This window comes from Hemitrygon akajei, chromosome 27, assembly GCF_048418815.1.
Source record: "Hemitrygon akajei chromosome 27, sHemAka1.3, whole genome shotgun sequence".
Lineage (NCBI taxonomy): Eukaryota > Metazoa > Chordata > Chondrichthyes > Myliobatiformes > Dasyatidae > Hemitrygon > Hemitrygon akajei.
In genome coordinates this window covers 25,276,423-25,288,811 of record NC_133150.1, presented here as the reverse complement: position 1 = coordinate 25,288,811, position 12,389 = coordinate 25,276,423, and the positions used below count along the sequence as shown (strand labels likewise).

General features: G+C 37.5%; 1 protein-coding gene across 4 annotated transcripts in view; it reads right to left on the bottom strand.

Moving 5' to 3' along the window:
• kif21b (kinesin family member 21B) overlaps positions 1–12,389 on the bottom strand; it is a 163,077-nt gene that overhangs the window by 36,013 nt on the left and 114,675 nt on the right. For all 4 annotated transcript variants that reach the window (XR_012096484.1, XR_012096485.1, XM_073030485.1 and 1 more), the window contains exons 21-27: positions 11,254–11,355; positions 10,594–10,756; positions 9,886–9,946; positions 7,977–8,034; positions 3,947–4,128; positions 3,071–3,163; positions 820–948 (exon numbers count right to left, since the gene is read on the bottom strand). Coding sequence is in view for 2 of the 4 variants with exons in the window: in XM_073030485.1 (XP_072886586.1) it covers positions 820–948; positions 3,071–3,163; positions 3,947–4,128; positions 7,977–8,034; positions 9,886–9,946; positions 10,594–10,756; positions 11,254–11,355 (788 nt within the window). In the remaining 2 variants the exon portion in view is untranslated. The remainder of the gene's footprint in view (positions 1–819; positions 949–3,070; positions 3,164–3,946; positions 4,129–7,976; positions 8,035–9,885; positions 9,947–10,593; positions 10,757–11,253; positions 11,356–12,389) is intronic.

Here is a 12,389-nt window from a genome sequence, read left to right as displayed (position 1 = left end):
CAGTTTAATCCAGGACTAGTGAATCATTGGGGCTCATGGCTAGGGATTCATTCTAGGTTTATTCTTAAATTTGCTATTGGATCATTGAATAATTTAGAATGAAGAACCACTGGAAAATCTTAAAACAAAAACAGATGTTGATACTGCTACTAAAGACAAAAGATTATTTCATATTCAGGCACATTTAAACATTATCCCAGATCAAGATTCTGATCTGAAACAGTGGCTTGGTATTTCTCTCCAAAGATGCTGCCTGACTTCATTTTTAAAAAAAAAATTAGTCAAGAATAATTATCTCCCCCTTTACTCCTTTAAGAGTGTTACTATTTAAAGTGGAATTAAATTCTGGATTACCTTCCTGAAAAAAAAATCTCATCACATATTTGAAATAAGTTATTGCTATTTTCTCTCCAAAATCATATTAAACTATTTTCTAAAAACCTGTGTAAGGAAATTTTCTGAAATGATTAGCTAGCTCTACCTTTGCAATATAAATGTATTAAGTCAGTGTAGGACAATATTATTGTAATATTACTGGAGCATCAGCATAGAGATATTTATATTATAAATTGCATTATTTATTTCTGAAAGTAACATTCCTATACTTGTTAACATTTCAACAGTAAAAATAAAATGATTTACTGTCATATTGTGACAGTGAAACCCGAACCATTTTCCTTTTATGAAGAATCAATCCATGAAAATGGAAAAGGGCAGGGTAAATTTCTGGATTAGCTTGTTAATTTTCACAATAAATACCATTTTTAATAATTTGTTATCAAAGTAAGGGCAGTATAAATACCTTCTACATGCACTTACTTGTCGTGTGCAGGATATGTTTGAAGCTGAGTATTGCTGAGTCGGGAGAACACATTCCTATCATTACGAGCGCGAGTAGGTGGGGAGGAAGGAGGAGTTACAGTAATATCAGAAGACCTCCAATCAGACCTGCAAGGATCAATGGGTATTTCCAGAATTATTTAGTATAAAATCACTGATATATATTAAATATTATTCCTTTTCTCAACATGAGTTATGAACAGTAAATTATAAAATTTGCAAGGGAATACAAAGCCTTTAGCAGAAAAGTATAAACCAGCTGCTGTTTTGAGAAATTTATTAACTATCAGTAAAAAATTGCAAAGATTTGCAAGTTCTTAAATGACAATTCGTAAAATGGAAACCGCTCATAGTGACCTGAAATACAAGATTCAAATTGATCCAAACTGGCTAAATTATGTTTTATGTTCCCATGGCTTTCACTTGAAACTTTTTAAAGGCAACGGCTCAGATAATTACTGAAAAATATCTAATACACTAGCTTCGAATTTTATTCAACACCACCCCTGGCATGCATTTTTACAATGCATTTACACAACAAATGAAGCGTATTCTGCATTCATCATGACTGCAGTGAAAATGCAGCCCAAATCTGATTAGTATACCTTACCTGACATAAAAGAACAATGAAAATCCCCAAGTATATATAGCTATTATAGCCAACCATAGCTTGTTAAATGACTTAATTAAAAAAATGAACATGAATGATCAATTCCATAAATTCTTCAGGTTTACACAGCATCTTCTGCTGCAGTTATTAGACAAACTAAATCTGCAATGCAACTGCACCATTACACTTCAATAATCATTTGTAATAAGCATATACATTTAATTATTACACACATGGGCAATAAAATAAGAACATTTCTGCAGCATATGAAATAGTGAATATCTGTCATTAAGATTTAGTGAAGTAAAACAAAGGGCTAGTATTTTTATTAGTGACATGAGGTCTCAGGGTGTAATGAATATGATTAAAGTGTTTTTGACACTATAATATATGTGAAACAAGGCAATTGGTGTGAAACAGCCTGCAATTTCCATGGCTGATTCAGCCCTTGGGAGGCATATGTGATCCAATTCTCCAACCATCTGGCTACTAATATTTCAAGATGCTGTTTAAAGCCAGAAAAAAAAATCATAACAATCCCTTTCACAACATATGTAGGTTAAAATAGGGCATGTAACAGCTAATGTGAGATCTCAAAACAACTGTAAAATTTTGTGTGGTAGCTATTTAAAATTGTAAGGTAATTTCTGATAAATATTAATGTCAAAGTGCATTAATAGCTTTCTGTTTATCCTTTGCACCCTAACGTGCTAATTGCAAGATTCAAGATTGCTTAATGTCATTTCCAGTACATAAATGTAAAGGAGAATGACACACAATCCAGTGAAAGTCACCATGATGTGTCCTGCACTCCACTTGCTCAGATAATGAGCATCAGCAAGGTCCTATGACGATGTGGAAATTGTAGATTCCATGATGTTAATCTCCTTCCACAAATGGGCTGGATTATTTGAACTACTCCTGTTCTCAGCTTCCAGGTCCTCCATCTCAACCAGCCTCAGGATTTCTCTTGGTCGTTCCTGGAAATGACCGTCTACCCATCCAATTCCAGTTCCCGAGCTGCAGTAGAACCCATGACCCATACAAACCGTGAGACACAAGAGACTGCAGATGCGAGAATCTGGAGCGACATACAAAATACTGAATGAACTCAATGGGTCAGGCAGCATCTATGGAGGAATATAGGCAGTGGACGTTTTGGATGTGTTGCAGCCATACAAATCACTCATCAGATGAGCAATGAACGGCAATGCATCAAAGGATGCATATTGAATAACAAATAATTATTAACAATGCAAAATACTCCAGATATGACTTAATGGCATATTTTAAAATGTATAAAATCTGTTCATTTGCTTTAAGCCATATTCTCCCATAAACCAACATGCCCTTGAGTTTTGCAAATAACTAAAATTAATATAGTAATAGATTTCTACAATTTTGTTGGTTTCTCTGCAATGCAGACACGATCTTTTGAAGTTCTCCCTGCAGCTATATGGCACATTTAGTATCAGTAATTTAAAGTGGATCTCTTCTACTTAAGCTTGTATAAGCATCACAAAATTATATAGTGAAGTTTTAATGAGAATAATTCTTTATCCTTTATCTCACACAAAGTAATCCATGATTTATCAAAATTTGAACTTTGTTAATATTAACCTGGATTTGTCAGCTGAGATCTGTACTTTCTCATAGGATTTTCTTCTCGAGAGTGGTGATGTATCGGGCAGCTTCTTAGCAGATTGCCTGGGGCTGTGGAGAGAAGAGAGATTATTAGATAGTTATCAATGGATATTTATGACACAACTTTACACATGAAAAACTAGTGGCAAATGCAATATATGAAAAGTGAATCCATGAAGTACGAATAAAGGATTGGTGATAATTAGAACAGGAACAACTACCTTTCAGTCTCAATAATACATAGTTTTGTAATGGCATCTACTACTACAGAGAGCATGTTATGGTTCAGACCTAACTGGACATTTGCAGGGACTCAATCAGAATGTCTTGTTAAGCATTCTCTTTATAAATGGATGCAACATATAAGGGCACACACCATAAAAGTAATGCAGGGCTTGTCCAAGCTATTAAGTTTAATTACTTTCGAAGGTGAACTTTACACAAATATTATACACATAGCCTGTTTTACTCTACATTATGATGAAGTAAAATTAAAAAACACAATCCGTCTACCTGTGCTAAATACTTCAACGAAGGCTGACAACCCTAAATAAATGGAGCTGGACTATATAACAATGGCTGGCATAAAGTCAAGTGGCCAGTTGCACGATGCATTCTCAGTTCCTTTGTGCTTCACTGCTAGTTCAAAATAGTCAGTGGTTTCGTCCTTTAAGAAAAGAAGTATACACAGGACCATTCTGGTAGAATTCTGTGGCATTCTGAAATATATACACACAAACAGCACCCTGAAACTCCCCCAGACTCTACCCAGTAAAAGCCTGTATCTTTGAGATATTTCCAATGATGGAACACAACTTTCTATTGCAAGGCAAGCTTAGTATGTTAACTCACAATGTGTTCCCAGATCTGGGTTGAAAAGCAATGGATTCTTTATCCTTTGGGTTCCGGGTAAGGATGTCAATGGTCTTGGTGCCATTTTCTTTTATGTCAGCAGCTCTGAACAGTCCTGGAGTGGACAGGTCCAGAGCAGAACCATAACCTTCTCGATAATGTAGCTCCATTTTTTGTTCAGTCTGTAAGTCAACGATCAAAGGTGTAAAGTCACTTCAAGAATTAAAATACAATGAGGAAAATATCTGTCTATATTTGTCTGAACTAAACATGTGAGCACTAATTATAACCACTTTAACATATATGGGTGCAGTGCCATCAATACAATATATATTTTTACATGACTAGTGGCTGATGAATACACAAGTTAACAGTACCAAAGAATAAAAGGTTAATTCCTCTCAAATATGTCTTATGAATAAAATTAATGGCAGCAATAACACAATAGTATCATTGTAAAGACCTGGCTAACATCATCTACTCAAGATAAAATTAGCACAGGAATTTAGAAACACTTTGCACTTGTCTTCCTTTTCTGGACATCTTTTAAACAAGATTTAAAATTAAAAAGTGTGATTATTAATCTATTTATAATCAGATAATGGTAGTTATATATTTTGTTTTTGAATAAAACAGTTGCCAGGATAAGGTATGACACACATGTATTCTTTATTAAACAAAATACAAAACAGAATTCTCAAGTTATTACCAAAAGCTGAAAGCAAAAAGAGCCTTTCTTGGTACAGAATAAAGTATGACAAATGACTCAAAAGATGATGTTTGGATGGAGTGCCTCAAGATAGTAATGTTAGTGGAGTGTCCAAAGTCAAACACAATACTTACAATATATTGCAAAGATACACAGTTATCTTGTTAACCTCTACCTTGCTCATTCATTACAAATACCAGCAGTCCTGGAGTCCAAGTGTTCACAAGCCTGGAGCTCTAGCACTCACAGGCCCGTACAGATGTCTCACTGGGTAAGGAAGTTCACCCTTAAAATCAAGTTACAACCAAGCTAAGGGGAGATAGCGCTTTTCATCGTGTCTAACAGAAGGTGGTGACAGATTGCTGGATTCTGTGAACACATGGAGGAGAGCGCTCAACAGGCCACGCTCACCATGCTGGTCAGGAGGCCCCACGTCTCAGTAGTTAGTAAGCACGCCGCTCATCCCACTTTGTCCAATACCAACCCTCACAGGCAGGTATTACATTTACCCTTGTTGACTCATTTCACACTAACCCACTAATACAGGAGTGCCAGTGAGAGCCAAGGCCTCAACCAGGTTCTTGGCACATCAGCAAATGGGAGCGGGGAAGTGGTTCACCTCAGGTTACTGGCACAGCAGTACAATCAATACGGAAGTCTATATTTAACTATTAGTGCTCCTGATTTTGACTGCAGAGTGCTATGTGAGATGCCAGCATAGAAACATAGAAAATAGGTGCAGGAGTAGGCCATTCAGCCCTTCGAGCCTGCACCACCATTCAGTATGATCATGGCTGATCATCCAACTCAGAACCCTGTACCTGCTTTCTCTCCATACCCCCTGATCCCTTTCGCCACAAGGGTCATATCTAACTTCCTCTTAAATATACCCAATGAACCAGCCTCAACTGTTTCCTGTGGCAGAGAACTCCACAGACTCACCACTCTCTGTGTGAAGAAGTTTTTCCTCATCTCGGTCCTAAAAGGCTTCCCCTTTATCCTTAAACTGTGACCCCTCGTTCTGGACTTCCCCAACATCAGAAACAATCTTGCTGCATCTAGCCTGTCTAATCCCTTTATAATTTTATACGTTTCAATAAGATCCCCCTCAATCCCCTAGTCGATCCAGTCTTTCTTCATATGAAAGTCCTGCCATCCCAGGAATCAATCTGCTGAACCTTCTTTGTACTCCCTCCATGGCAAGAATGTCTTTCCTCAGATTAGGGGACCAAAACTGCACACAATACTCTAGGTGCGGTCTCACCAAGGCCTTGTACAACTGCAGTAGAACCTCCTTCTCCTGTACTCAAATCCTTTTGCTATGAATACCAACATACCATTTGCCTTTTTCACTGCCTGCTGTACCTGCATACCTACCTTCAATGACTGGTGTACAATGACACCCAGGTCTCGTTGCACCTCCCCTTTTCCTAATTGGCCACCATTCAGATAATAATCTGTTTTCCTGTTCTTGCAACCAAAGTGGATAACCTCACATTTATCCACATTAAATTGCATCTGCCATGAACTTGCCCACTCACCTAACCTATCCAAGTCACCCTGCATCCTCTTAGCATCCTCCTCACAGCTAACACCACCACCCAGCTTCGTATCATCCGCAAACTTGGAGATGCTGCATTAATTCCCTTGTCTAAATCAATATATATTGTAAACAACTGGGGTCCCAGCACTGAGCCTTGCGCTACCCCACTAGTCACTGCCTGCCATTCTGAAAAGGTCCCGTTTACTCCCACTCTTTGCTTTCTGTCTGCCAACCAATTCTCTATCCACATCAATACCATACCCCCAATACCGTGTGCTTCAAGTTTGCACACTAATCTCCTGTGTGGGACCTTGTCAAAAGCCTTTTGAAAATCTAAATATACCACATCCACTGGCTCTCCCCTATCCACTCTACTAGTTACATCTTCAAAAAATTCTATAAGATTCGTCAGACATGATTTTCCTTTCACAAATCCATGCTGACTTTGTCCGATGATTTCACCTCTTTCCAAATGTGCTGTTATCACATCTTTGATAACCAACTCGAACATTTTCCCCACCAACGATGTCAGACTAACCGGTCTATAATTCCCTGGTTTTTCTCTCCCTCCTTTTTTAAAAAATGGGGTTACATTAGCCACCCTCCAATCCTCAGGAACTAATCCAGAATCTAAGGAGTTTTGAAAAATTATCACTAATGCATCCACTATTTCTTGGGCTACTTCCTTAAGCACTCTGGGATGCAGACCATCTGGCCCTGGGGATTTATCTGCCTTTAATCCCTTCAATTTACCTAATACCACTTCCCTACTAACATGTATTTCCCTCAGTTCCTCCATCTCACTAGACCCTCGGTCCCCTACTATTTCCAGAAGATTATTTATGTCCTCCTTAGTGAAGATAGAACCAAAGTAGTTATTCAATTGGTCTGCCATGTCCTTGTTCCCTATGATCAATTCACCTGTTTCTGACTGTAAGGGACCTACATTTGTCTTGACCAATCTTTTTCTTTTCACATATCTATAAAAGCTTTTACAGTCAGTTTTTATGTTCCCTGCCAGCTTTCTCTCATAATCTTTTTTCCCTTTCCTAATTAAGCCCTTTGTCCTCTTCTGCTGGACTCTGAATTTCTCCCAGTCCTCAGGTGTGCCACTTTTTCTGGCGAATTTATATGTTTCTTCTTTGGACTTGATACTATCCCTAAATTCCCTTGTCAGCCAAGGGTGCACTACCTTCCCTGGTTTATTCTTTTGCCAAACTGGGATGAACAATTGTTGTAGCTCATCCATGCGATCTTTAAATGCTTGCCATTGCATATCCACCGTCAACCCTTTAATTATCATTTGCCAGTCTTATCTTAGCTAATTCACGTCTCATACCTTCAAAGTTACCCTTCTTTAAGTTCAGAACCTTTGTTTCTGAATTAACTATGTCACTCTCCATCTTAATGAAGAATTCCACCATATTATGGTCACTCTTACCCACGGGGCTTCGCACGACAAGATTGCTAACTAACCCTTCCTCATTGCTCAATACCCAATCTAGAATGGCCTGCTCTCTAGTTGGTTCCTCGACATGTTGGTTCAGAAAACCATCCCGCATACATTCCAAGAAATCCTCTTCCTCAGCAGCCTTACCAATTTGGTTCACCCAATCTATATGTAGATTGAAGTCACCCATTATAACTACTGTTCCTTTATTGCACGCATTTCTAATTTCCTGTTTAATGCCATCCCCAACCTCACTACGACTGTTATAATTCCTTCTTGGAATACTCAATATACAGGTATTGCACATCTCTAATATAAATGGCTTTACCTTTATCCTGAAATCTCCTTGGCTCAGGGAATGCTTTGAGTAAGAACTAGATGTTAAACTGGAAAGAGAAAGTATAAATGTTATTGTAATTAGCTTCTAAATTACAGACTCAAATTACTTTGAGAAAGAAAGATTAATCTTATACCACAAATCTCAATCACTATTTTAACATGTTAAAAAATACTTCAAGACAGTTACTCTAAAAATTACAACATTAAAAAATAGGTTTCAAAAAGTTGAGCTACATGAGGTATAAAAAAGCTTCCTACTGACAAATCATTGCTTGATTGGTTTTAATTTCACCCAAGGCCCTGTTAAAGAATGGAATTTCATCATTTTAATCCTTCGTGCAGTGTTAGGTGTGAGATTTTTTGGCTCAAAAGGCAGAAGCAGGTTGATTTTAGAAACAAAACAAAATCAGGATAAGACAACAGGCAAGCAATGTATAGTTGAGAGGTCAACACAATTTCTGTAGTGAATCAAGACCAGTTTCTGACAAGGAACATCGTCAGGAGACAATATGAAGAATCAATGGGCAAACTTCAGGAGGTTGCTCTGGTTGCCATCTTACATGTCTCCTTAGCCCACTAATCACCTCAGAATCTTTTCTTGCCTCTCCCCTTCCCCCACTCTATGCTGACAATCTTGCCTCTCCTCTCTCAGTCCTGATACATGGCTTTGACCTGAAGCGTCAACAATGCCTTTCATCTCCCTGATGCTGCTCGACCCACTGAGTTCCTCTAGAAGATTTTTGCTCCAGACTTCAGCATCAGACTTCAGTCTATTTTGTCTCCATTGTTAGCACTGAGGATATTGACAATGATGACCTGCGGACATCTCAACTTCAGATCTCCCTAGCTCGGTATTCTGAGATTTTGAGAAACATGAGGGTGTAAAATTTGTTCCATACCTTGTCACATCTCAAAAAGGGCTGCAGGGGATCAGGATGGAGTTGAAACGATGAAGAAAGTGCACAGAATAAGAGAAACTCCAGTAAATGTTACATATAATTGCTAGCTGAGAGGAAATGCTGAAAAAGCCATGTGAAAATTAGTTGGAACATTGAACAGAGCAGTTTAGAGAGGGAGTAGGCAAAGGCCAATGGATACGAAAATAAAGTTTGGTTGCATAACGATATAGTATGATAATTAATAATTAAGGGAATAAGTACATAATTTCAAAACAAGTTTAGGTTTCATAACTTACTGTTTCCCTACAGCCAGGGTAAAGTATTGAAAGTACCGTATATTGAAGTAGCAGAGGATGGGAACATTCACTTGTTGCAATTTTACTTTGGGTCTAACAAAAATAACTAAGAGTAAGAAAGAGATACTGTTTGGAGAACCAGCAGCACCAAACGAAATAGTGTATAAAAGAACATACAAAATTTATAAACTTGGATATCTCCTGTCTGTGGGAAGATGAATCTCAGGGTTGTATACTGCATACATACTTCAATAACATACTGTATGTACTTTAAATCTTTGAATCTTAATATACATGCAAAATTTCTGTGAAAGGTGCCAATATTGGGCACTATGCTGTTGAAAGGATTTTTGTCTGAGATTAGTTTCCCAGTTAAAAAGAAAAAACAGGACAATCATCAGGGTTATATTATTTGTTTATTTTAAATACAAATAAATAAAACTAAAGCATTGTCATCGAGGACAAAGGCAAGTACTCAGCTCAATTCTAACCAGTAACCTTCTAGATGTGTAGCAGAGCTAATTGTTACCATAATCAATTCATTTGGGAGAGCTAATATACATTTCAATTTTGAACAATTTCAACACAGCCAGTGATATAATGTTATTGGATTACCTGTGTGATCACACTGATCCCTCAATACTTTATATTCTGCACTAATAAAGAATGCAGAATAAGCTGAAGACATTTTTCAGCTCCTTACCTGCTTTCTAGTCCTATGCTGCATTCTGATGTTTCATCATCACTACTGAGCTCTCCATTTTCTGAAAAACGTAAATGTCAAGAAAGCAAATTATTTAACTTGTCTAACATCAGTGTTCACATATTTGACACATGTGAAAACAATTTTGTTCATAGGTCTGCAATTCTTTTTGGCTGATGTTTCACGCACATGCATAATGACTTGTAGAGTTGCTGAGGCACTTGATTACCTAGACATTTGATTATTAGCTTAAGAATTTTTTGAGTTAATTGTGGTGAAAAGATGATTTATTGTTAATTTTTTGTGGAACAGTTACCACACCTTAAACATTGCATTTTAATAATTACATTTAAAATTATCCTGTAATTCTTGGGGAATATCCAATGCATAAGCCAATTCTATAACTACTTAGTGCAGAAAATTACCTTTTTCTCTGATATGCCCATTTTAAATTGGAAACAAACATTTCTAAAATTTAATGAGCAAAATTTATTGTTCAATGTATTGTTGCTGCAACATTTGAAATATCTTTTCTAATTCTAACAGTCACTATGATAAATTAAATTTAGTTGTTGTGAAAACATGGAATAATTGATGCTGATCTACAAATCTTACAGTTTTTAGACTTTTAATAAATATTTCATTATACACTATACAATCCTTAGGATATTAAGGAGAAAAGGAAAAGAAGAACAGAGAGCAGACTACCTTGTGAAACACTTTGAAGCAATGTCTGTAGTTCAGGAATAGATTCGGCTTTTTCCCTCAGCATGTTAATCAGCTGAGATGGAACGGAATCAGTCACATCTGCTTGTTTTAATCGACCTTCCAGCAATTTAATCTGAGCCTCTTTCTGAGCCACTTGCATCCCCTGGGAATGAAAATAATTGAGTAGCTCAAATTCACAGTCAGATAGCCAACATCGATAACAAGTTGGATGTCAATTAACCCTTTATATATTAGTAGGGTACTTCACATATAATATAGATTAAACCCTCTTTGATCTTTAGCCAGCATGCACATACAGTCGGTGTGTTCCTGAGCAAGGAGATTGTGGGCTCAACATGCTTGCACCTTTCATAGGCTTATAGCTAATGCAAAAGCATTTCCACTTTTCCATCACATTGCTGTTTGAGAACTAAAGGATTCAATGCTGCTTTAAGTACTTTACCACAAACATAATATTCCCAGAGCACAGTCTAAAGAAACAGCTATCCAGATACAGTACATCAGAAGATGCTGGCTAATGCCATGTGTCACTTTTAGAGGAGATATTAAAGCTGTTTACAATGCAAATATTTATGTTTTCTGATGACCTTCCAGTTAACTGACCACTATCCACCACAAGGGCACAGAGAACGGACGTACCTTGTCAATTGACATTTTAAGAAAGTGATCCAGCAGGTGGCGTGCTTCAGCCAAGGAACACGAACTTATTACAACAGACGTGTCAGTTGAATTAATTTCATCCTGTAAAACACAGCAAGAAAATCATAAAAGTGTCTCATTTGGTAGGTGTGTGGCATGTATAATGACATGGGCAATCATGGTTTTTCCATAACCATGACTGTTTTTGGAAAATTGTTCTTCTGAAGGGGTTTGCTATTGCCTTCTTCTGGGCAGTATTCGTGCAAGATGACTGACCCCAGCCGTTATCAATACTCTTCAGAGATTGTCTACCTGATGTCAACAGTCGCATAACCAGGACTGTGATATGCACCACCTGGTCCCGTGGCTTCATATGACCCCTACTGAGGGGCTAAGCAGGTGCTACACCTTGTCCAACAAGGGTGACCTGCAGGCAAGCGGAGGTAAGGAGAGCCTTACACCTCCTTTGGTAGAGATGTACCTCCACCCTGTCACCCTAAAAGAGACAGGAACTGGTGAAAGTACCTCAGAACACCAAAACTGCCTGATTATACATTAGTTCATCTTTTTCATCCTTTTCCCCCAGTTTTCAAACTGTCTTCTCCTTTTTAGGGGAACTTCTGTGTCAGACCTTGCAACCCCAAAAAGACGTGTCTTTAGACCTTTACAATTTGATTTCAGTAATTTTGTCAAACTCACTAACCCACAAAAGGTTGTTTTTACTATTGGATGTACAATTGGCCACAGAGACACTGTTAAATAATAAATGAGACCAAAGTCACAATTCCAGAAAAGATCCAAAATATTTTTGACTTGCCCATCTAGCTCAGTGTTAACAGTGAACCTACAGTGGCTACATTACTATTTATTTTCTGTTAATCAGTGACATTCCCATTCTATTTGGCCAAACAGGAATTCCATAGATGCTGCCTGACCTGCTGAGTAACCACAACACTTCTGTGTGTATTTCTAAATTCAGCATAAGCCTTTTAATGATTTTGGATTATAGAGATAAACTGAAGCCAATAATAATAATCTAATGAGCCACAGAACATATGACCAAAAAAAAACTATTCAACATGAAACAGAGGAATTCTTTTGACGTCCTGCCAATAGTTGTTTCCCTATTACCTCTA